At 30.4% G+C, this 27,276-nt stretch overlaps 1 protein-coding gene across 1 annotated transcript in view; it reads left to right on the forward strand.

Moving 5' to 3' along the window:
* LOC113366065 (protein prickle-like) overlaps positions 1-26,916 on the forward strand; it is a 95,557-nt gene extending 68,641 nt beyond the window's left edge. The window contains exons 3-7 of the mRNA XM_026607618.1: positions 19,969-20,172; positions 21,777-22,151; positions 23,523-23,757; positions 23,917-24,236; positions 26,176-26,916. Coding sequence (XP_026463403.1) covers positions 19,969-20,172; positions 21,777-22,151; positions 23,523-23,757; positions 23,917-24,236; positions 26,176-26,634 — 1,593 coding nt within the window. The 3' untranslated portion in view covers positions 26,635-26,916. The remainder of the gene's footprint in view (positions 1-19,968; positions 20,173-21,776; positions 22,152-23,522; positions 23,758-23,916; positions 24,237-26,175) is intronic.
* Positions 26,917-27,276: the final 360 nt, after the last annotated feature.

Raw genomic sequence — 27,276 nt, forward strand, 5'->3', positions numbered from 1 at the left:
TAAATGGAATGTGGATTGAATTTTCTGAATTGCAATTGTTACGTAGAGAGGAATTTTGGACAGTTTTATGAGGACACGGGGGTAATGTAATGTTTGGCTGCAAACAAATATTTGAAGACGTCGATATATGTATATATATATGGTAATATATATATATATATATATATATATATATATTACCATATATATATATATATATATATATATATCTACTTTACCAGCTTATCAAGTTCTTTCCACCGAGTGTTTACGCTTTATTGCGAAAATTAAAACTCACCTACAACTTTAGCAATTATTTTTTCGCACCCTGCAACATTGTTTTAATTTTTGCCATGTACTGCTTTTTGTACTTTTTAACTGCATTTTTAAGAATTAATTTCATTAAACGAATCGTTAAATATAATGATGATAGAGCCATAAGAGCCAAAGTCATCAGTTTTAATCGTCTACTTTAATATCGCGCCTGGGCAGTGCATCTGCCCTGTCGGGTTCTTGGCTTCCCCTTGATGCTTCTGCAGCAATTGCGATCGTAGAAACTTTCCACAAGTTTTGGTAATGAAATAAAAATTAATTTTTTGGAAGATTTTAGTCAATATATAATTATATTTGACTCTCAAATATTATGCACTATAATAAGTACTTTCTACAAGTTTCGGTAGTGAAATAAAAAAAAACTTTTTGTAAGATTTTGGCCAATTTCTGATTATATTTGACTCTTAATAAATCTCTCACAAATCATGAACAAGCCGCTCTGGAATTAAATAATTTTAACTGAAAATTTAAAACAGTACCAGAACTTCTAAATGCCGAAAAAATTCTTCTTTTTTTTCAGAATCAATTAATGAAATTAATTTAATATTTAGTAGAACTAGAAGTACATGTTATCGTCATTATAAAAATTATTTAAAATTGAAATAGATTGAAATCATTTTTTTAAAACTGTTTATAACTTTGTATTCTATGCCACATTTACTTTTTGCCATATATTTTGTTATTTATGCAACTATCTCTATTAAGAAATATCTTCAGATACATATTTTTATTCCATATTTTAGAAAATTTGTCATTTTCGGAATATTCTCTGGATTTAAGCTTAATAAATTATACATATATGTATTCAAATATACTATTGAATACTACTATTGAATAATACTATTGAATACTATTGTTGTATAGTATATACAACATATTTTGTTTTTTTTTAGAAATCTGAAATTATTTAAGATTTTATTATATTAAACTCAATAGGTTTCTTTCAACAATTTTTTAAATTAATTTTTTAAAACAACGATTAAGGCATTTGGGATTCTGGGATAACTCCTTCATTGAAAAAACATTAACCGAATATATTATTTATTAAAAAAATAACTGATAATACTTTGAGTTATTCAGAATTTCAATATAGACGCAACAATACGCAGTTATAGCTCAAAGTATTATCATTTTGCATATAAGTTTTCAAAGTTTCTGAAAAAGGGGAAAATTACACATAGAGTTGTGTGGGGCACAGAGGTCTAATTTGACTTTGAGCAATTATATTGTAAATGCCAAACCAATTATATCACAACAAATAACAAACAAACATGTCAAACGAATAACTAAATGACTATGTTCAGTAAAACTTCCAGCAAATGTATTTTTGCTGTTTTCCAAACAAATATTACCTGGAGGCAAACAGGTGCAATATGTCGATAATAGACATATAATAATAGCCATATTTTTCAATCCATGCAATATAAAAATTTTATGGGTAATTTTTTTACATAGATGTACACTACACTGTATTATAACCTTGATCTGGCAATTCGTCAAAAATATTCATTAGCAGACTTGGAATAACTCTTTTAATTTAATTCATCTCTTGTAAAATTACTTTTTATAACTCAATTTACTTTTATATTATCAATCTTTTATTGTTTGGATCTGTGCCAGGGCAAAGGTTCGGTTGGTCCTTTTTACCACATCCACGTCTAAGCTTTTATAAAGGTTATATATAAAATATATAGAAAATGGTTTATATAAAAAAACTGTTGAATCTAACTCAAAATTAACAATACTTTTTATAAGACAATCAAATAAGGTATACTTAAAAATTCTATTAAGGTCTCGTAAACTAAACAACAGTGCTCCGGAGCGGCGGCATCCGAGTGGAAAAGGTTAAAAATTTGGTTATTAATATTTTTTGTAGCCTTTTGTAAATACTTAATTCTAGAACATTCCTATATTCATTTAAATAAAATTATAGTAAGTACTCCGTCAAACATGAAATTTTTCGAAAAAAATTGAGAATCTCTAATCAAATAATTCTATTCGTGTCGAGCAAAAGAAGAGTCTGTGTCTTTATTTATTTACCCCTCGTGGCATTCTATTCGGGATCGGTATGAGACTTTTTTTTCGTTTTGCTGGAACTGTAAGCGCGTCGAACTGTACTATGGAACTCGCTGAATTAGACGGAACAATTAAAACTGCGGAGCTCTGCGTAATGAGCGGTCCCCGCAACGCCCCGCCGACAGATTGCTCTTTGTAATTAAAGATTCTTTTACCGCCCTTTTCGACGGCAGAAAGGAAAAGGACTCGCGAAGGAATTCTTATAGTTCAATGATGCAAGGATATAGATACTTGGATGATAATTAGATGTGTGGTTTTATATTTTATTGTTGTTTGATTGATTTTTGCTCATGGTAGAAAGGAATGTCCTGGAACTATTTTTATATTTTAATTAGGTCCATTCAGGGATATAGATACTAGGGCGGTCCTTAATATGGACATTTACGAATTGGTTTGCTCCCAGGGGCTTAAATACTTCCAAATTGATAAAAAAAATCTCTAAAAGTTTTAGCTCTTAATATTAACTTTTAGATAGTGCGCAATTTAATCAAAGCTTCATATGGAAATAGCATGGAAAAAAATCCGAAAATTTTAAAAATGTTTTTTATGTATTACTTGGCGACAAATGAATTAAAAGTGACAAGTGTCCATATTAAGGACCACCCTGATAGATACGTTAATGGATGTATGATGAGTGAGGTTAATAATTAGTCATCAGGTTTTATATTTTATTGCAATTTGATTTATTTTTAGTCAAGGTAGAAAGGATTTTCCGAAAAATTCCTTCATTTCAAAGATGTCCATTCAAGGATATAGATACGTGAATGAATAATAATTATATATGTGGTCTTACATTTTATTGTTATTTGATTGTTTTTTATTTATGTAGAAAAGTGCGTCCTGGAAGAATCCTTACATTTAAATGATGTCTATTCAGATATATAGATAATTGAATGGATGTATCCCCTACAAGGTGAATTAGATAGATATTTCTAGATTTGTTCTAGTTGAATTGATTTTTGCTTATTTTGAAGTAATTTATTATCGTATATTAGTTACATGGAATAAAAAAAGGGTGAGGAGGATTAGTGGATTGGGATGAAGATGAATGTAAGGGAATCATTTATTTGTAGCTTTAACACAATACGAGTAGACCTGCCTTTGGGCAGTCTACCATTTATTATTATTATTATTATTATTATTAGTTACTAACTTTTCGAAGAAGTTTGTTCTCGCTTTCGTGTTAATTCAACGTTTCAAGTCATTCTGAATCGTTTGACATCACAATTGAAAATAGTATGTGTGTGTATTTGTATCAAAATTTGATCTTTTGTCGAAGTTTTCTCAAAAACGTCTTCATCGAATTCGTAAATTCAAGTATCGTTTGATGATGTTATATAAGGACTCGTGTTGAATGGTTTTAGGTTACGGTCAGCCAATCATTATTTTTTATAGAGCAGATAAGGGTAAGCTTTATCAGAAATTTTGAAAGTTTGATCATTGATTGACGCCTTGCTATTGATATCAGTTGGCCATCGTTTTTGTTAGCTTTTTGTAAAAATCTATAGCATAGAGATAAATTTCATGTGTTAAGCTATTAGTCTAAAATATAAAATGAAATAAAAATAATAATATAAAAAATATTATAGCTTAAACATTCATTAAAGATTGGCATAATGTCTTTAATAGAACAAACTCATATAAAGCAGTGAAGATGTAGGATCTTATTTAAAAAAAATGTATATAAAATTTGTTCAGCATTAAGTTTTAAATATTTAAAATTAATCAAAAATTAAAAATTTGTCATCACTATTGAAGAAATCATAACAATAAAAATACTGAATCAAATATACAAATGCCAACCAGTCAATTGCCTTTTTATAACATCTTGTTGGTGCCTTAAGTTCTAATTGCTGTTCAAAAACAAGAAAATGAATTTCCTTAAATATAGCGAGTCAGAATTGAATCTACAATAATATTATACGTAAAAAGTAAATTCTTAAATGTAACAGTAGAAAAGAACACCTTCACTAGACGCTTTCCGGTACGGATACAGTAGAAATTATTTTTACTATTTATCTTATTTATAAATATTTTTTTATTTGCAGAGTTCATTAAACTGATTAGTTGTACAGTGATAGATATACTCCGGCGTCCTGACAGGTTTTAGGATTAGATGTGGTCAATAAAACTAGTATAGTATCGTCTTCAAGTTACCTTACAGTACTTGATTCAGCGGTAATATATAATCGTTACTGATATTTTAATCTTTAGGAAACATGTATTTATGATGAACGTTATTCATTCTTTATCTTAATAAAATTCATTATTTATATAAAATAAAAACATATAGGGATAGTGAACTTAAAAGATTAGAGTTAGCTTTTGTGAAGAAATTAATGTTAAAAAATAATGTTTTTTAATAAGAGTTAATAATTGGACGGGGGTATGCTTTGCACAATTGAAAATTTAAATAACTGAATAAAAAGTTATTTGTATAATATTTCATTAATAATAATATTAACACTGATTCAAAAATTTATCGATACAAAAATTAAAATACTAATGATATGCGATCTCCCAATTGAATCGAATTTAGAAGAGTTCTAGTACTTTGCATTTTTACAAGCAAGATTTTTTTTACTGAATGAGTTAAGTCTTAACTATAACTAAGATTTTTATAAACTACCATATGTGAAATATTTTATAAATTTACAAGAACATGTGAAATACATGATTTAGTTCGAATTTTCACGAAATAGTAAATATAGAGTTGTACGTACGTATCCAACCATGCCCTGTACCTGTCGATTTGTATGCGAGTCGCGCTAGTAACCTTCGCTCGTAAAATCACTGATTCAAATAAAAATTGCCAAGAAAACAAGTTTTACAAATCTGATTTTCTGCTGCGCTGAACGTGATATATTTCTATAATTAGAATGCAATCCTTGACTACGACGTGCAGCCACTGAAACTTCATTTTCGCGAGAGTTCAATTTACTTTTGCGAAATACTGGAAACTGTTCCACATCTCCGCTTCTTCTGGAATTGGAAATTTGAAATCGAGTTTATGATCTTGCTCGTGTATCTAAAGTATACGTGTTTTGAGATTTAAATGCATATCTTATCAGATAAAATAATTTGCAATTTTACTGAGAATTGCTTAGAGATTTCATATAATACTAAATTCAGCAATTAATCTGTCCTTATTAAAATTATCTTATGAAATTCAAATCACAAACAACTTTCCAAGTATAAGGTTAATTCCTCGAGCTCCCTCTCATATGGTGTTCTTGTAATAAGTTGTCAGGAAGTTGAAATACCAAAACTTTGCAAGTAATTAGAAAGATTTTCGACGTACATGTAAAACTTTGAAGATGTCTACAAACTCAACATTGCGATGTTTTGTCAATGTTAGGTAAATATTAAATATAAATAAATTACGATGTGAGATGCCTGAGAGTTTATTTAAACTTTATACACACACTCTACATGCCACTTTCAATCTTGACGTAGAAGATTGTGTTTTACTTTAACATTTAATAGAGTTGGACTTTAAAATAAAATCACTATTAACTGTAGATCACTGTTAAAAAATATGTAGTGCAAAAACAAAAAATACAGGAATATAAATGTTTACAAAAATGACAAATTAAATCTTCAACGTTTAGACAAGTTGAACAAATTATAAACTTTCTCAAGTCTGATTTTATGACATCTTTAATAATTAATTTTTTACCAGCGAAAATCTAAATTATACAATGTAATAAAAAATTATATATTACTATCAAAAATATGCATACAAAAAATTACAGTAATAAAATTAAATTTCGAAAATGCTATATTAAATCACCACCTTTTCGACAAGTCTATCAAATTATTTGGAGTCTCTTCAATTTTATGACAACTTTATTAATTGACAATATTAGCAACAATTAAATTGATTGAATAGATTGGGTACTTTTGGCAACTTATATAAACCACTAGCACCTAGATAAAATTTTAAATTAACTATGTAAAATAGTATTTTTTTTACAAAATGATAATATAGACTAATCATTTTTGTAATCATTGTAATCATTGTAATCATTATAATCATTTTTGTTTAAAATTTTTGGGATATAAAAATTATATTTATATATATATATATATATATATAACATTTTCTCACAAAACGTTGAAACTATGTAACATGTAATAACTTAAATAATATTTTTGTTGATATTTCATTTTCCAAAAACCAATTTCCAACAAGTCTTAAGATTCCATCTAGTTGTTTGTTATTTCAGTTCCTTTTTAGAACAAGATATTTTATAAATATTTTTCTATATATTGTGGGATAGAATAATATTATTTTTTCAAATGTCGAAATGTAGTAGGTATTGATCCATTACCATCCTGCTTGAAACAACAAAGATGAAGAGACTTGTTTCTTCTAAAGTCAATATAACAAGTCTATGTCAAAATGTCAAGACATTGCTACAAATGGCATTACTTTAGTTCGGTTTGAAATCATTAAATTTGCATTTTATGCTTGTGACAGTATTGCCAATAATAGAATGGAAAGTTAATTTTGATTCTAAATTTCCTAAAAAAAAGAAATTCATACATATAAATATTATACATAAAGATAAAATGTGTTTTAAATTAAATCGTTATCAGACACGACTTTAATTTTATTTTGTTTTAGATATATTTTTTTATAGTATCTTAAAGTTATTATAATTTTTGGCTGTGTTGAATTGGTATTTAAAAATGTCATTTCATTATATATTAAACCGAAATATTTAATGATAATAATCGGCAAAATTGTTTACAAATCCAAGACTCATCTACATATAGGACCAAAAATTTACCGTTACATATAATGGGCAGTACTGCCCTAGGGCAGGTCCGTGAGCTGAGTTAAAAACAGCCTGGGAGGTTTTCCATTGCCATGTCACATCGCAGTGCCAAACTGGGCTATTTTCAATTGAAAACGTTTCTTATCTACCTTTTCATGTAGAAATGGACTTTGATACTGCACGATTTCAGATCGTCCAAAGCAAGGTTTGAATTCACGACCATGAAACACAACTATATGTATTATATAAAGATATATCTAGTAATTAACATTTTCTACGTTTGTCTGATCTTCTGATTTTAATTACGCCACACAGTCAAAGACGTCGTAGATATTAATGAAAACAAAGAAAACGCACTTCAAAAAGCATCGACCCGAACAAAACGTTAGAACAAAAGATATTCTGGAGATTCTTAATGGACCACTTGCCTAATTTTCCTTTTTCCTACATCTTGTGTGCTTACATAAAAGTCTTTCGCACAAAATTGATTTACGTCGATTGAAAATTCTACCAGAAAATCATTCACCAGAAGAATCTTGGGTTTATTTATAGATACCTTAGTCATCGATACTAAATCTTGTTTTAGTCTTTTAGAGGATTAAAAAGTTGTGCCGAAATTCATTGATTGTTTACGACATTTGTGATTATAAGAATCTGTGGTTATATATTATTATTATGTAACGAGATTTAAGTGAGAGCGAACTAGTTGTGCATGGCATAGTGCCCGAAGTAAACTTGCCGGATCTTTACATGCTATCGTATTTTGAAATTTTCTAACTCTTCAGATTTTTTTAAAAAGCTTGCTTTTTTTTCAAAGCAATCGCGTTGTGTAACTGTTTTAGTTGCTTTTGAATCATTCAAATCGGATGATCCGTGATCTCAAAATCGTGGACGAAAAACACACACAACCATTTTTTCTAAAATGTTCAGAAGTTCCTGAAATGTAAAAAAATTTTCTTTTTGGATTTTTTTGCGATTACTATAACTTACCCCACGGGAAGTTAAAAATATCATATTTCGTATACACATGCATATTTAAAATCATTGTTATATTGATATTTGATTTTATCATTTTCATTTTACTTGACCTATATGAACAAGTGACACCTATAGGCGACAGTCAGTGTATCGACCATTGGGGTTAGTAAAGAAAAAATCTAAATAAAAATGTTATAATAATTTATAATTTAAAATCTCCTATTAGTATATCTTCTACATAATAAATCCGTTCACATTCGTTTGCTCACTCTTTGAATTGCATTTAGTTCTCGATGGTCTTTAACGAGTTCTTCGGTTACAATTAGTCTCAAAACCTCGTCTGGAGTTAGTTAATCGTGTTCACTGTTGAAATGTTTGTAGTGTTCTTAGAGAGTTTGCAGTGCTAATTAGGATTGAGGAATAGGATACCGTGACGAGGATATTAGAAACATAGTGCTACTCATTGTAATCACGCCTTTGTATCGCACCAGACGAAATAATTATTTCAATTTAAGACATTTAATGGGAATAAAATTAATGATTTCATGTGTAAGGTAGAGCAGGACATAAACTAGTGGTGTATGGCATCGTGCCTTGATGCAAACTGCTGGTACTTCCCGTACCGAATTAAAATTTGAAAATCCGAATTATTCTTCGATATTTCTCGAAAATTTTTGAGATATTTTTATTTCTTTTTCCGAAAACATTTGTTTCGTCAACAAAAGCAGAATCAATCATTCATTTTTTGAATCATTCAAATCGGATGCTCTGTTCTCTCAAAAACTCGATTTCTATTTTCTGCACCCTATGCTCCGCATCTCCAAAAAGGCTGGACCTGCCTTTGCCAAAAACTATTCATCACATCTCCCTATCAATGAGAATCGATTTTTTTAAACCGTTCAATAACAAGAGTCCGATGAGTTCTGATAAGAATTTGATACGAGAGTCTAATAAGAATCCAATTGCAGCTCAATAGTAATCTAACCATTATTTTGTAAGAATCTGATGACAAACTTATGATAATCTTACAAAAATCTAGAAACAATTTAATAAATATCCCTTAAGAACCTTGTAAGAATACTATACATAAAGAAACGGCTTTGACGATTACTGTACAAAATCATTCGCTAGTCCTTGACAAATAGCTTTTAAAATGAGAAAACGTGATCAGACATAAAGAATCAGCTCACATACACACATACACGATTTTAATAAAAAACATGATGTCATTTTTTGAAAAATAGCAAAACAAACATAGTTGTACAATAATGAGTATTTTACCATTAGCTGGGAATTTTACTAAACATAGTTGGATAGTTATTTGTTTCAATGTAGTTGGTTTGGTCGACAAGGTATATTTGCCAAAAATCCAATTGGACCTTTGTGCCATTAAACAAAAATGCCTGATTTTAATATGTACATAAATATTTCAGAATAAAAATTTATAAACAACTTTTTTACCGCTTGTGGCTTAAAGATGAATAATTATCATCAATAAAAAAATAACCACGTGTAGTATCTGTCAGTCGTGAAAATTATGATCGAATACTTCTTCATGACGTTCTCTTGTATCAATCAAAGTTAAAAATCAGAAACATGCAACAATAAAAAGTATTAATTCCGCCTGCAGCTTACATGAACCATATACGGTATCTGGAAATGAATTGTATGTCATTATGACAACCCGTCAATGTCTTCGAATCGAACAGTCCGACTTATTTTGAGTCTCGACTCGGAACGATATGCCAAACCAACCGGCTGTGTAATAAGAAAACAAAACTTAATAAATGTCTTATTGTGCAAGATAAGTTCACTTGATTTAGTGTGATTGGTTAAAAATATTTGTTTGATCTGGAAATAATTTCCAAAGAAACATAAGAAGTATTTTGGAAACACGAGAACTACAAATGCGCAGAAAGGACAATTGTTGTAAAACAACTATTAGTTACAAGCTCTCTAAACCCCTAGTGTGCTTTCTTAAAAAAAATTTAATTAACTTCTCGTAGGGTAAGTTTTAGTAACCGCAAAAAAATCGAAAATGAAATATTTTGCATAGCATTATGTTTCAGGACCTTCTGATCATCTTGGCATATCTTAGAAAAAATTTATGTATGCATATGTGTGTTTATGTGTATATGTAGTATGTATGTGTGTATGTTTGAATACAATTTTCGTCCACGATTTTGAGATCACGGATCATCCGACTTGAATGATTTAAAAAGCATTCGCATTGTATTGATGAAGAGACGTGCTGATTAGTTTTTGACAAAGGCAAATCAAGCTATTTCAAAGCTGCGGGGTAAAAAGTAACAAAAATGGCAATTTCGGGAAAACGGAGTATCCGCAAGTGGTATGTTTTTTTAATCATTCCAATCGGATACTCCGTTTGTCCGAAATTGCCATTTTTGTTACTTTTTACCCCGCAGCTTTGAAATATTGATATATTGAAGAATTGGTATTTTTTTTGGAAAGACAGGTCAAGCAGGTATGGAGATCTAATATATATTTTTTTTAAGAAAACGCCATTTGGCGGTAATAATTGATAATTAGGTATAATCACATGAAATTATCAGATATTTTATGAAGAATTTTAATAATAATTACAAATTTTATCTATCCTATAGTCGACTAACAACTACGTTTAAAAAATTGCTTTAAAAAAAACAATCAAATTTTTCAAAAAAATTTAAAGCTTTAAAAATTTTAAATTACGGTACGGGAAGTTCCAGCAATTTGCCTTAAGGCACAATACCATAACCACTAGTTTAATTAAAGTTCTTTGAGCTGTTCTGATGGTACTTCTTAGATAGCTTTTTAGAAAACAACTTAAGGGTTCTGTTTTTACTACGTCCACTCAATATGATATATTATATAATATATAATAATATAATTGTATTAAATGTTTGAATTTTTGGATGCTTGAAACGTTTATGTTCTAACGAAATAATTCGAATCTTGTAAGTTTTACTCATATCTCTGAAACTTATAATCTTGTATATAAAAAAATGAGAGACCGAAACGTGGGGATTCACATTAGGATAATAAGGATAATTACATTAGTGTAAATATATAGTGTGTTACTTATATCTGTAAAACTTATAATTTTGTATACAATTTTTTTTAAAATTAATCATAAAACTTCCTGGTTTGCTCCACTGAATGGCGGTCTCGATGAGACCGAGTCATGAAAATAATAAAAGCTCTAATTCATATTTTTTTTAGTTTTTTTTACTTGGAGCTACTGCCCAAATCAACAAACATAAATACTGTACGTATATGATTAACTAGTAAGTTATTGTGATTGTCCAAAAATTGAAAATAAAACGTCGGCGTCCAATTTATAATCTCTTATGTTTTGTCTATAAAATTCCTTGAATATTTTATTACCATTAAAGAAGTTCTAGTAATTAGCCTTACGGCACGATGCCATGAAGCACTAGTTGTAGTCATAATTGAACTCAAGTATATATAAATAATATTTCTATTCTCCTCGAGGTCCTTAATTTAATATGTCAACAATCCCAAGCATTATCACAGCCTATATTAAATAACGTAAATCATCTAAATTAAAGCCATCTTGGCAAAGTCATGGAGCCTTTTTTGCGGTTATCAAAGACCCTAGATTAGAGTTGCTTTCTTAATGACCCGGAATAAGAGCATTGCCCAATTTAAAATTAACCGGCACCCTTCGGCCAAAGGAGGCATTCTTTGAAAAAAATAAAACTCACCGCGAATAAGAAGGGCGACTGAAAAGATTTTTAAAAGTGGAAACGATTTATATTTTTCCACCCCCGACTTTCCGCTACCACTTTACAGCGAACAAAAAAGAAACCACACTTTTGGGAAGTTATAAAAGTCTGCAAGATTCTTTGAAAAAGAATATTTGTCATCGGAGTCTCGCCCCGTTATGATCGTATCATTAAGGTGTCTGGGTTTTCTCTTAGATTTATTCAGTGCATTCTTCCTAGGAAAATGCATTGCCGCTGTTTTATTTATGAGACGAGAAATATTCTTTTGAAAGAAATTGTGCAGGAATGCTAATGAGCAGTGCAATTTTCTTTACAATATTTCATAAATTAAAATACCGTATTACTGCAGATAAAAGCTGAAATGGAAAAAAGTGTAGAAAAGCTCGGGAAATGTATAAGTTACCTTAATTCAAAGAGAACACTGAATTGAAAAACTTCATTAGGTAATACCATTGTCGATGAAGAAAAAAACAGATGTCGTAATGTATTTTCTCAACCTGGTGTTATTAGAAAGAGGCTACCCAGTGGTTGACCTTTTTTCAGATATAGTAGCTATGTCTCAAAATGCACATTGCCTCTTGGCGTTTAAACATACTTCTTATATATCTTTAAAACGGTGGCTCTAAGGAAAAAAGTATTTATATATTTTGTATATTATTGGATGCTCTATAATTTTGTCTTTGGTAATTTTGCGATAAAACTGACCAACTAGCTGAAAATCGCAAAAAAATCATTTTTTGGTCTTTGACTTTGTACTAATTAGCACGCACCGGAACGATGAAGACTTTCAAGATTTTCCTATTATTATTTTCTGTAACAAAAGTAGTTATATATGATTTATTTTGGAATATAACTTATGAATAATTTAAACAATCTTATTGTCACAATATCAGTATATACTAAGTTTTCTATTATCTATCGATTTCTGCCTCTAAAATTCTGTTTCCTATCATGTATCACACATAAATTATCTGAATCTATATGCTCACACAAGCAGGATATATATTTTAGCACGTTTTCTGATTTATACGATCAAGTTTGAGTATAAATTTGATATATATTCCTTATCCCGGATAAGGACTTGATACAGAATTAAACAGACCCTTACCAGTTCCTATAAATCATACTTCTTAATTTTTCAAAAGGCCTGGTAAAATTTAGATAAGATCAATGTAAATATCAAGACTAATGGTTGATATTTGAAAAGCAAAATTTTCTTTTATTTGAGTAAAAACATCGCAAATTGCTATAATTAATACATATCATTATTTATTACCCTATTACGTAACAGATTGCCTTATCAATCACTTCTCCTTGTCTGATTTTATCGAAAAACTTTCAGACCCTCTTATTTATTTCTCATTAAATACATCTCATAATAAATGTCAACCAAAATGTAAATGACATCGAAAATTGGTTTCGCCTTTCAGATCTTATTTATAGCAATTCAACTTGTTTTAATAACATGTCGGGCTGTAAATCCTCCGAAGATAAAATGTTTAAATAGCAAGATTAACTCTCCTCGTAACGAAATAAATTATATTTTTAAATGCCTGTAATAATATTGTATTGACGGTTCTCGTTAACGGGTTTTGAGATATTAAACAATGCCAATATAATTACAGATATACGGTCGAGCACAAGAATAAGTGCACTGAGGGTTGTATAGTGGAAATATTCTCTAAAATTGCTATTTTAACTTCTCGCAGGGTTAGTTATAGTAATCGCAAAAAATTGAAAATAAAAATTTGTATATATCTTCACGTTTCAAAGGTTTCTGAACATTTTAGCATACCTTAGAAAAATAGATGTATGTGTGTGTGTATTAGTTATTAGTCATAATATATATATATATATATATATATATATATATATATTGAACAAAAAATATTTTGACCTTTTTTGGAAATTCTGAACCTTTTTTCAAAGCAATCGTATTGCTTTAACTGCATAGAGACGAAATGTCAAAGCGCGTAAGCGCCGCGTCGCCGTCTAACGGATAAACATTGGTACGGAACCCATGGAAGTGCAAACAAAATTTATACTTATTGTTAAAATCTCTATAAAATATCTGATAATTTCATGTGCATATGTCTAATGATCATTTTTGACCGCCAAATGGCATTTTTTTTTATTTTTTTCACTAAATCTCCGAAACCGCTAGACCTGCCTTCATGAAAATTTGATCAATTCTTCATTTTGTCAATACAAGTAAAATGTTTTTTGAATTATTAAAATCGGACGCTACGTTCTCTTAAAAACTGAGAACCTTTTCTAGAATTAATGTATTTTAATAACAGTCGACTTAACGTCTGGAGCTTTTAAGAACCTCAGTCTAGTCTGGTAAGTAAACGGTGAATGAGATGCTAGGAAGACGTTGATAATTTCATTTCGAGAGGAAATGTAGACTCTATTCTTTCTATATGAGCTATGATTCTGAAGGACATTTCTCATTATTCTCCAGGCCACCTGGTGCGATGGTTTGAGGAATTGCATATTTAGACAATGACAGACAGAAATGTTATTAGATTGATGATCGTATCGAATGGTAAGCATTAACTAAGCTGTTATCATAGTTTAGTAATAGCCCTAAGGCAGGTCCAAGGGCTGAATTAAACTACCACTGGAGTTGGTGAGAAAATGGGATATTTGGAATTGAAATATGATTAAATATCATCATTGTAGTAGAAGGTTGTCTGGTGCGAGAGTTCTAAGATCTAAATCTGAGTGGTCTAATATCACTGGTCACAAAAAATAAAAAAATGCAAATATTGCAGAATAATTCAATATAATCAAATTCATGGACCTGGTAACACATTATTATTCTGCATATCTTTACAAATATAACTTACAAATATTGATGTTATTTATCATCATACATCTTTTGCTTTACCCTGATTTCCATAAACAAAATATATAGGTATATATAGGTCTTTTATTATTTTTCATGTGACAAAATATGTGTTGCCCAATAAATTCCTCCAAAAATATTGATATTATTGATCAACCTACACCTTGGCTTTACCCTTAGTTCCACAAACAAAATATGTATCTTTTATTTCTTATGAATGTTACAAATTTGTGTTTGATTTATAAAAGAAATGAAAATTCTTTTCTGTGACAAAATATTTGACTTCATAGAAGATGTAACAAAATATTTGGCTTAAGAATTTTGTTTGACCTTTTCTGATCAGCTAAAACTTGCATCTCTGGGAATAGATTTAAGATTTTGTAAAGGATTTAAAAATAATCAGTCACTAATTGTATTTACCATTGCATGCAAAGTAAATATCGATTAGTTGGATCGATAATTTAGTTTCTGCACCTCAATAATAATTCCAATGCGATAGAACAAGTTCAATAAAAATTTCTGGAATAGTTATATTTGTGATCACACAAAATTTATTTTGAATGTGGTTTAGAACACAATCTTCTACGCACACATTGATATTGTTTTCTAAATTCTTGACGAACTATTTTCCAACATTTGTAGGATCATTTTTACACTATTGTTAGTATTGTATAAAGTTCATAATAATTGTCTTTTCCTGGTGTAATAAAATATTTTTATCTGTGTATGTAATAAAATAAATGACATAACTAGTAATGTCATCTGGTCTTAATGTGTAAATAGTCGACTTAATCAAAAATAACTTTGATGTAACTAGTTTAAAACCTTCAGTTATGAGAGTGATTTTTGCAGTAGTGACTCTGCTATACGAGACAGCAATCCAAGTAATTGTTACACAAAATATTTTATAATTATCCAGTCATTATCAACAAAAATGTAAGTAAAAATTAACACACTTATAAAAAACATTTTAGAATTCTCAATGATTTAACTCAGAGTGATGAATATCTACAGGCGACACCTGTACATACAGGTCGTAAAAGGATATCACCCATATATTTGTTCTAAATTTGGTCTCAAACGATTAAGATTAACTTGAAACGTCGACAAAACATAAAATCAGTAAATCGGATTTTCTGGCGAACACAAAAAAATTTTCTTCGAGAAGTTAAATAAATAAAAGTGTCCTATAGTCCTCGTGCTTTTATTTCCTTTGTCTCCACCATCTTACATCTTACATCCTAAACTGTCGAATAGGAAGGATCCTAAAACAGATAAGGAACAGCGAGCAAACAAGGAATCCCTATTAGTATAAAAGCTCGAAGAGAACAAATAGCATGGTAGTCCAAAAGGTATTAAGATAGACGCCTCGATAAGCTTAATCCTAAGGACATTGGCGTGTAAAAGTGTGCGCAATCGCGTACAAATAGCACCATCGGTATCGAAGACAGTCGACGGATTTATTTTTTATCTGATCCTTGGTCGCATTCGTATTGATCGTTCTGCACCGTGAAGAAAAATTAACCTGCACGAGAAAATGGTGAATTTTTGCACTTGGAGGGCGTCCATTAATCATGTGATCGGTTTTGTAAGAAGATGATATTTTAACTAGTGGGGTGCATGGAATTGTGCCTTAAGGTAAATTGCTGATTAAAGCTCGACGCCATGCGCACCACTAGTTTATTTAAATTTAAGTGTAAGTAAAATCATCATACATATCAAATTTTAATGAATATTCTTTCAATTTTATGGTAAAAATAAAGAATTAGTTAGTTTATTAGTTATTAATTCGAAGGATCAACTTCTTTAAAGGGCTTTTGTATTGTGAGCTAACGTACTTTTGGAAAACAATCAATATTTGAAGTTTTAATTCATGATGATCTTATAGAATATGTTAGTTTGATTTGTTATTTAATATACTTGGGATATTATCAATATTCAATAGAGCGGAGATGACTCTTTCTTCAGTGAATAAGTAAACTTTACTGAAAATATTTGTGGGTTTAAAGGGTTGAATGGTTTTTTCATTCGCCAAGCATTTTATGAATTAATATTTATAAATTTTAGCATTTTCATAAACAATATATTATTTCCGAGACTGTTGACAATCGCACCAGCAAATCCCTTGGACTATTCCTTGATTAAAGTCATCCGTCATGATCCTCCTTCGTCGTGAACTTATTTTTTTGCGATGTCGTTTGTTTTATTTCTTTTTCTGTAGACTAAAGTCCTCATTTTATAATCTATTTTCTTCGTCTTTAATTCATCTGTCGTACATAGTCTTTGATCGGCTATATGTAATTTACTTCTATTTTAAAAAAAACTTTCGAGTATAAGACATTTTTTATAATTTTTACCTACAATTAGAATTTTCGAGAAGTGGACATGAAGTTTAAATTATTTGTTTCAAATTTAACAAACTATTTTATTTATTTAATTTACCATTAGTGACTTTTAAGTTAATACTGAGTTGGTGAGATAATATTAATATACCTTAATTTTTATCTACTATAATGATTTACAGTTATATATCTATACTTTTATATATAATCTAGCTTATGTTTACATTTCTTATTATATTTTTTACAGAAAACAGTAACTGTCATAAAAATCCTTCAGTCTGAAAGGATTTATAAAAGAAGCTTACAAACCGTTTTCATATGGCTTTTAAAGTTTACTTAAACTTGGCCCCATTTTTCCTCAATAATGTGAATTCTAGAAAACTTTTATTCGTAATTTTATTGAGTTACGATGCTAAAATGAAATTTGTAGTAAATACATAATAATATTTGATAATATTTTTGAAGTCAATTAACATGCGAAGAAAAAATATAATTATATTTAATTCAGATCAGGTAGTATTTCTTTGTTCTACAAATTTAAAATAAAATAAATTTGTTTACTATTTATATAATTGAACAATAGATAAATTCAGTTAAAAACTGCCTTAAATTATATCTACTAAGTTTGACGATAATTTATTTTATTACTTCAGAAATATTTATTTTCTATAAAAAATTCGAAAACCGGTTAAAATCGATTTCCCGGAAGATTTACTATTCTAAAACCGGTTTTCTTAAATGTCGCTTTTTCTATAAACCCTAGTTTTGATACCATTTTTTGTCATTCTAGTGGTAGTCATATTAACGGATGCTATAGCTTTTTTAAATTTTATCAAAGATTTGCTCCGATTTTTTTTTATTTAACTAGAATAGATTTTACTTAATTATATTTCTATAACGAATAAACCATAAAATAATTTACATGATTATAAAATATTACTCCGAAATTGTGAAGGGCCATAAATTGTTTTTATATTTAGCCATAAGAACTTTTTTGTAAGTTTTACCTACAGTAAAACATAATTTTATTACCTGTTCCTCATGCAGTACGTGAATTGGTATAGAATAACAAGTGAGAGCGTATTTCATTTTTATTTGTCTATAATTGCTATGAGAACATGATATTTAATGAGCCCTAATTATAATAATTGGCTCGGCGTCCGGTGGACGGGCCGGGGTAAGGTGATGTAAGGCTAATGTTCGGCAATGTATCACTAAAAGTATAAAAAAATACTATAAAGTATGTAAAAATGTATATGATATAATAGAAAATCAAATATAGGAATTAGAAGTTCTACTTTATAGTCAAAATTTGAGTTTTCGTATAGAGACAGAGGAAAGTTAGGTAAATAGTTACGAGCCAATACCTTTTTTTAAAATAAATTTTCATACTACTCTCAGTCTAGAGTATTATACGTTATATGTAGTTGTTATTCCTTAACTGTTAACTTTTAACAGTAACTTTTAACTTTTTTATTCACTATTTTGTTAATGTTTACGTCTTTGCCAATGCAAACATTGAGTCGTTCTTTTACCCAACTACGTGTATACTTTAATAAAGGTTATATAAAAAGCTATGTAAAATTTAACGTAAAAATGGTACCTCTATAAAAAATTCAAACTAGTGGGGCGCATGGCATCTAGCCTTAAGGCAAATTGCTGGAACTTCCCGTACCAAATAATATTATTTTTTCAAAAACGATTAACATTTATGAAAAAAATTTACTTCGAAAAAATTAGATTTTTGAGAAACTAGGAATTTGTAAAAAAATTACATTTAAAAAAAAATGTTTTCTTTATTTTGACATATTTTGGAAATTCTGAACTGTTTTTTTCAAAGCAATCGTACTGCTTTAACTGTATAGAGACATAATGTCAAAGCGCGTAAGCGCCGCGTCGCCATCTGACGAATATCATTGGTACGGAACCCATAGGAATGCAAACAAAATTTATACTTATTGTTAAAATTTCTATAAAATATCTGATAATTTGATGTGCATATGTCTAATGATCATTTTTGACCGCCAAATGGCATTTTTTTTACTTTTTTATTAGATCTCCGAAACCGCTAGACCTGCCTTTATGAAAATTTGATCAGTTCTTTATCTTGTCAATACGAGTAGAATGTTTTTTGAATTATTAAAATCGGACGCTTCGTTCTCTTAAAAACTGAGTTACCGTTTTCGGCACTTTTTGCCCCGTATCTTCGGAACGGCTGTCGCCGTCTAACAGATAAGCAATGGTACGGAACCCATAGGAATGTAAACAAAATTTATACTTATTGTTAAAATCTCTATAAAATATCTGATAATTTGATGTGCATATGTCTAATGATCATTTTTGACCGCCAGATGGCATTTTTTTTTACTTTTTTCATTAGATCTCCGAAACTGCTAGACCTGCCTTTATGAAAATTTGTTAATTAATTTGTTGATTTGTTCATCTTGTTAATACAAGTAAAATGATTTTTGAATTATTCAAATCGGACGCTCCGTTCTCTTAAAAACTGAGTTATGTTTTTGGCACTTTTTGCTCTATATCTTCGGAACGGCTAGACCTGCCTTTGCCAAAAACTAAACAGCACGTCTCCTTATCAATACGAATCGAATGTTTTTTGAATTATTCAAATCGCTTCATTCGTTTTCCCAAAATCGTTGACGAAAATTTGTATCCGCACCTTATACACACACGCACACACACACATACACACACATACATCCATTTTTTCTAAGGTATGCCAAAATATTCAGAAACCTCTGAAACATAAAGATATATAAAAAAAATCATTTTCGATTTGCGATTACTATAACTTATCATACGGGAAATTAAAAGCTAAAATTGACAATTATATTACTATTATTTTTATTATTTTCTAGTGTCAAGAGCCTATGTCGGTAGGCGACATCGCCGTGTTTGCCGGCCGCTGCGGGCCCAACGTATGTTGGCATCCTGCCTGCTTCACCTGCGCCAGTTGCCGAGAACTTTTGGTCGATCTGATCTATTTCAGGCGCGAGGGCAGGTTGTACTGCGGACGACATCATGCGGAGACGTTGAAACCTCGATGCAGTGCTTGTGACGAGGTAAATGTTACATTTAAAAGTTTTTAATCATTAAGTCGCAGTGTAAGATAATATGAGAAGAAATACCGACGAAATGGTATATAACTAGTTGGTATTGGTATTTAGCCTTGAGCCAAGTTACATGAACTTCCCGAAATGTGTAAATAATCGACTTAATCAATAATAAACAAATTACTTTATGAGTGATTAGAAGTATTCCGAGGGGATTTATTACCCATCATTGCAAACGAACGAACGAACACGTTAGTTCGGAGTATTTTTTAAAAGAAAATTTTCAAAAATCAATAATTTGTATAATTGAGCTAGTTTTTTGTAGGACTTCAATTATTTAGCATGTTCATTAAGACCAAGTACTCTATCGTTATACCAAGTGAATCATCTAATTTTATTTTTAACAAACGTCAAAAAAACTACTCATTTTCTCAAACTTTGATAAATTTTTAAAATTAAACTACCTGTCGTAATACCTTAAATTTTCAGTAAGTTCTATAAGACCATGATATATATCGCTAAAAAAATTCCATAAAAATTGCCTTACATTTTTTTTCAACAGTTAATTACAAGAAAACGGCTCGGTAGATTTTCACCTGAAACTAATCAGTACCATTCCCAACTAATATCTTTCGAACAGTTTTTGATTTTCTAAAATCGGTTCAGTAGGATGAGCTTAAATATGGACGAAAGGTTTAACACTTTTTTCCAAATTACAAAGAAACGGCTCGGCAGACCGTCTCACAAAATTGAGAAACGATAGTCTTCATCGAGATACATCAAATGAGCAAACGTCAATTAAAGTTCTAATTTTGACAAATGCCAAAAAGAACATACTAATTTTTGCAAATTTCACGAATTTTTAAAGCTAAACCAGTTGTCGTAGGGTCGTAATATTTTAGTATGATCTAGAAGACCGTCAAAAAAATAATCATAAAAATCGTCGATTTTTTTTTTTAAATACTTTATTACAAGAAAACAGCCCGGCCGATCTCTAACAAAAACTAATCAGCACGATTTCCAACCAATATTTTCCGAACGGTTTTTGAATTTACAAAATCGATTCAGAATTGCGGGCTAAAACGTGGACGAAAAATTTTTCCCTTTTCTGCGATTTATAAAGAAACGGCTTAGCCGATCGTCGCACAAAACTGACAAGCAATAGTCCTCATCGAGATACATCGAGAGGCTTTTAAATTTTTGAAATCGGTCCAGCCGTTTTCGAGAAAACGTCGATTTACGCACACACACACACATACTTTTTCCAAATTTGGTCTCATTCGATTCAGAATGGCTTGAAACGTCGAGAAAACATAAAATTAGCAAATCGGATTTTTTAATGAAAACATAAACTTCTCCTTCGGGAAGTTAACAAGGATGAGCAACCCGCGAGCAGGATGTTTTCCCAAGGTTGGTCTGCCAAGCATTTCTAAACCACAGAATTATTTTTTAAGATACTTCATCAAATACAGCTGTGGAGGCTAATTTTGTTAGTCAAATACAGACAAAATCAGTCATTTGTTTGATGTTGAAAAATGATTGTGCTTAAACAATATCACGCCCAATCTCGAGATTAATTTATTCATTTTACCAATTTATTTTTATCCCAATAGATTATTTTAGCGGACGAATGTACAGAAGCCGAAGGTCGAGCATGGCATATGCGCCACTTCGCTTGCCACGAATGCGATCGGCAATTAGGTGGACAAAGATACATTATGCGGGATGGTCGCCCATATTGTTTAGGCTGTTTCGATGCCATGTTTGCCGAATATTGTGACAGATGCGGAGAACCTATTGGTGTCGATCAGGGTCAAATGTCTCATGATGGTCAACATTGGCATGCCACAGAAGCATGCTTCTGTTGTCATGCTTGTAATGGATCATTACTTGGAAGACCATTTCTGCCACGGAGAGGTGCTATCTATTGCTCGATTGCTTGTAGTAAAGGCGAACCGCCAACACCATCAGATAGCAGCGGACCTCAGGTCAGTTATAATAAACTTCAATACATTTATACTTTTCTATCGTTCTTAGAATTCTGACAAGTGAAAAGATCAGTAAACCCGATTTTTTAAATCACGTGCGAACATTAAATTTTTAGGAATAAATATATCTTTTTCAGGAATATATAGATTTAATTGGTCTGTGTTTTCTTGCAAAAAGGTTGGTAATTCCGAGATTTGACAAATGACGTGATGCCCATTGGAATCTAAACATTTCAATTTTGGGAATCACGTGTAATGTCTAAAATTTCAAGAATAAATTCATCAATGTGATTTAGGGGCCAATTCTCAGATAAAATAGAATTATAGCATAATTTGTAGAAAGATCGGATTTTCCTGATTTCGTAAAGATAGCATGATGAGTGTTGGCTTCTAGATATTTAAATTTGTGGAATCAAAACTGAGCCTTGAATTTTGAAAATTAATCTAAAAAACTTAAACTTATACCTGATTAAAAACATTTTTTAACAAACTTAAGGGGCACAACTAGTGTAACCGCCTAAAAAAAAAGGTGATTTTTGGGAATTTATATTAAAAAACCTCTTATATCAATCATTTCAAAGTTTCAGGAATATATTTATACATGTTTTAAGAATACATAGTAAAATTTCTTGAGAAAAAAATTAAATGTTTTTTATGTTATCGTCGATCTCCAACGGCGCGACAAAAAAGGGCCCTTCACTGCTGCAGTGATTCCGGCCTTCTACGTGGATAAAATTTAAAAAAAAAATTTTTTGTTAAACTAGATAATATTGTCTGTAAAATGAACTACGATAAGGAAAAAAAATCAAAAATTGACAAAATGACGGCGTTTTTTAAAAAATAGTCGAATTTTACCCAAAATTTTGGTCGTTTTTGGACTGCCAAATTTCGATTTTTGATCCGGTCAAAAAATCGATAGTTCATTTTACGGAGAACTATATATAGAACATGTAGAAAAAATCGATCATTTGTTTTTGAGTAATTGCTGCAGCAAATTCTGAAAATGCTGTTTCGAGAAAAACGCTTTAAAGATTAAATGATCGTTATACTATATACTATATACATACTCTTTAAATGGCTGTAACTCAAAAACTATTCGAGATAGCGACTTAAAATTTTAGTATGTTATTTTTAAAGGTATAACCTATCGAAATATGGAAAAATTTAAAATTCGGTTTTTTGAAAATTTCACACTAGTTGTGCCCCTTAAGATTTTAAATTTTATAAAAAATCACTGTTCCCGACTTTTAGTTAGTTTAGAAGAGATATTTGTAAATTAATGAATGGAACTATAGTTTTCTTGAATTTCCATTTTCTGAAACAATATTTAATCCAAGAACAAATTATTTTCACAATCTATTTCTCCTATAGACTCGTATACCAAGACAAACGCCTCGAAGGCGCGCCCCATCTCCAGCACCGTCTCATCCTGATTCTTCGCACCTGCAGCAGTCTCTAACGGATAGTACGCAGCAGTACGGTGTCCAGAGCAGTCAGGGCATGCCTTCGCCTCCTTCAACTGCTCCATCTTCACCACATCCCTCAGTGCGAAGTCCTAGAATGGGAAGACGAGCACTTCATAGATCACCTAACAATCACCATCAAGGTAATACGATGGAAATTTATCGAAAATTGAATGTGAGGTGGTGCACTTAAATCTATTATACAAATATATGTTTAATAGTATTTATCTTCCTCAATTCAAGTATTCTTACGCAACTTATTTTTCTAGTTACTTATTTTAAAGCATAATTTCTTTACCCAGTTGATCCTGATTTGCCACCATTACCTTCAAAGCCACCACCAAGTGACGACGAGCAAGTTCTGCATCTTCAAGAGGATCAGCAATTTCATGCAGATTGTGAATTATCTAGAGATCGATCCAATGCTCCGGAACTTTTGAATCACAATCAGTTTGATCAAAATTATATGCTTTCATCTGATAGCTCACAAATAACAAATCCAATAGAATTGACAGAAAGTAATCTTGAACGAGATTTTGAAAGATTGATGTCAAATAGAAAATTAACAGCGGGCGGATCACGGAAACCTATTGATTTGGAAGGATTAACAGTACAAAGCAGGGTGAGTGACTGTAAATGAAAGAATTTGTAAAATCTTTTATTGTTAAAGGTTTGTTGAAACATGTTTTTTACAAGAATAGTTTTGTTGTTAATTATAAATAAATATTAATAAATTAGGCAAAAGTATTATTACGTATAGTCAACATATGACAAAATTATAAAAGTGGCGATCTTGTCCGAATACAAGTTGCATGTACTTTCTTGTTTTAAGAATCGATCTAATGAATATAAAAGAGATTAAGAAAATGAAGTTTTCGCTTTTCAATAGAAACTTATCTATACGTTTTTTATCAATTGATATCTTTCATGCAAACTTTATTTGATACTATTAAATTTATCACATACCTAAATATTTAATAGAACTAGTGGTTCATGATATCGTGCCTTAAGGCAAATTGCTGGAACTTTCCATACGCAAAACTAAATATTTAGAAAAAAACTGCAAAACTTTTAAAAAATCAGATTTTTGAGAAATTTTGGATTTTTTGAAAAAAATAGACTTTTTTGAAATTTTTTTTTTTATTTTTTTGGATTTTGTTTTTTTTTGTATTCTGTTTTTTTTTTTTAAATTCGGATCATTTTTTATGCGCGTAAGCGCCGCTTAGTCGTCTAACGTGTAAACCCATATAAATGTACACAAAATTTGTACTTATTATTATAATCTTTATGAAATATCTAATGAGACGTGCTGATTAGTTTTTGGCAAAGGCAGGTATAGCCGTTTCGAAGATACGGGGCAAAAAGTGCCACAAACGGTAACTCAGTTCTTATGAGAACGGAGTGCCCGATTTTATTTATTCAAAAAATATTTTACTTGTATTGACATGAACAACTGGTTAAATTTTCATGAAAGCAGCGGTTTCGGAGATCTAGTGAAAAAAGCAAAAAATAAATGCCATTTGGCGGTCAAAAATGATCATTATACAAATGCATATGAAATTATTAGATATTTTATAGAGATTTTAACAATAAGTATAAATTTTGTTTTCATTCCTATGGGTTCGTACTTATGTTTATCCGTTAGACGGCGAAGCGGCGCTTAGGCGCTTCGATATTCGTCTTTATGCAGATAATTTGATGTGCATATGTCTAATGTTTATTTTTGACCGCCAAATGGCTCATTTTTTTACTTTTTCTTTCATATCTCCAAAAGTCGTTGGACCTGCCTTTCCAACAATTTGAACAGTTCTTCATTTAGTCAATACAAATAAAATGTTTTTTGAATTATTCAAATCGAACGCTCCGTTCTCTTAAAAACTGGGTTACCGTTTTGGACACTTTTTGCCCCGTATCTTCGGAACGGCTAGACCTGCCTTCGCCAAAAACTAATCAGCACGTCTCCTTATCAATACAAATCGAATGTTTTTTGAATTATTAAAATCGGTTGATCCGTGTTCCCGAAATCATCGACGAAAATTTGTATCCGAACATACATACACACACGCACACACACACATTTTTTCCTAAGGTATGCCAAAATGTGCAGAAGGTTTTGAGACGTAAAGATCTATAAAAATTTTCATTTTCGATTTTTTTGCGATTACTATAACTTGCCCTACGGAAAGTTAATAAAGAAAACATTTTTTGGAAAAACGTCCTTTTTCCAAAAAAAATTTTTTTTTCAAAAATTTATAGTTTCTCAAAAATCTAATTCTTTCAAAGTAATTTCTTTTCCAAAATGTTAATCTTTTTAAAAAAAATTTTTTTTGGTACGGGAAGTATTAGCAATTTGCCTTAAGGCACGATGCCATGCGCCCCACTAGTTTCAATTTTGGTGTCAAACTATTGAGAATGCCTTGAAATGACGGCAAAACATAAAAACACAAAATTATCATATCGGATTTCTGCCAAAGCGTGAACTTATCATTCAGGCATATGTAATATGTAAATAACGGGGCTGTCATAAATTAATTTTAATACGTTTTTTTCCGCATGTTTAGAGCGAATCACCAGTACAATCGCCTGAAATAACTCCTCAACATGCGTCTTCAATGCCCGAACTTCAGCAACCGAATCAACCACAGATTTTATCGGAAAAGACTGATATACAGAAAAAGCTAAAAGAAGTTCGATTTGAAAATGTCCAGTCGGTTAACGAGGTATCTAGAAGCAGAAGTTACTTGGGATCAAAACACGAGCGGCGCACCAAAGTTTCAAGGCGCCATTCGACACACCATAAGGACGAAACTGATAATATTTCGATTTGCTCAACATGTTCATCGAGTTCATCGAGTGAAGACTTTGACTATGAATTACCTCCAAGAAGAGCATATGGTGGAGTACGAATAAGTTACGTGCCAAACGATGCATTTGCAGCAGCCAGGAGGAGAAGGCAAGAAGGTTTGAGTGGTGCTGGAAGTCCATCACGAGCTGATAATAAAAACTGCATAATTTCATGATGTTCGTTTGATATTTTATGTTGCAAAAAATTTAATACGGAACAATTGTAACATCACCGCACTATTGTGAAGTGACTACAGGTAACCCCCTTATAATACAGTACTTTCATGACAAGGTTCGAGTATAAGCAATTTTCTCTTTTAACATGGATTTGCAATGTCTTACAATAATACAATTAAAAATATAGTAATATATATTAAAAACGAACTTCGCGTAATTTAAATTCAGCGAAAACACCGTGCAATCAAACTAGTGCAAAAGATACCTCATCGGGTAAAATCTTTAAAAATTAAAGGTATTGAAAACGTTTTTTTACAACCAATGAATTTAAAGGTGGCGCAAGAAAATGCTCAGAGTATGAAGATATCTCGCCAATAACCTGCTTTTCGTTATGACAAAGAGAGAAATAATAAATTTATTATAAATTACTTCATGAAAATTTAAGTATATATATATATATATATATATATATATATATATATAAATCCTTTATAAGTTTTAGCTCTTAATATTGTCTTTTAGATAGTGCGCAATTCAATCAAAGTTTTGTATGGAAATAGCATGAAAATTTTTTTAAAAATTTTAAAAATTTTTTTCAGATCAAAATTCGACGCTCTACCCAACAAATTATATAAAAAACC

This window comes from Ctenocephalides felis, unplaced genomic scaffold (genome assembly GCF_003426905.1).
Source record: "Ctenocephalides felis isolate EL2017-DRISC unplaced genomic scaffold, ASM342690v1 CF-g0.4_SCAFFOLD_01170, whole genome shotgun sequence".
Classification (NCBI taxonomy): domain Eukaryota; kingdom Metazoa; phylum Arthropoda; class Insecta; order Siphonaptera; family Pulicidae; genus Ctenocephalides; species Ctenocephalides felis.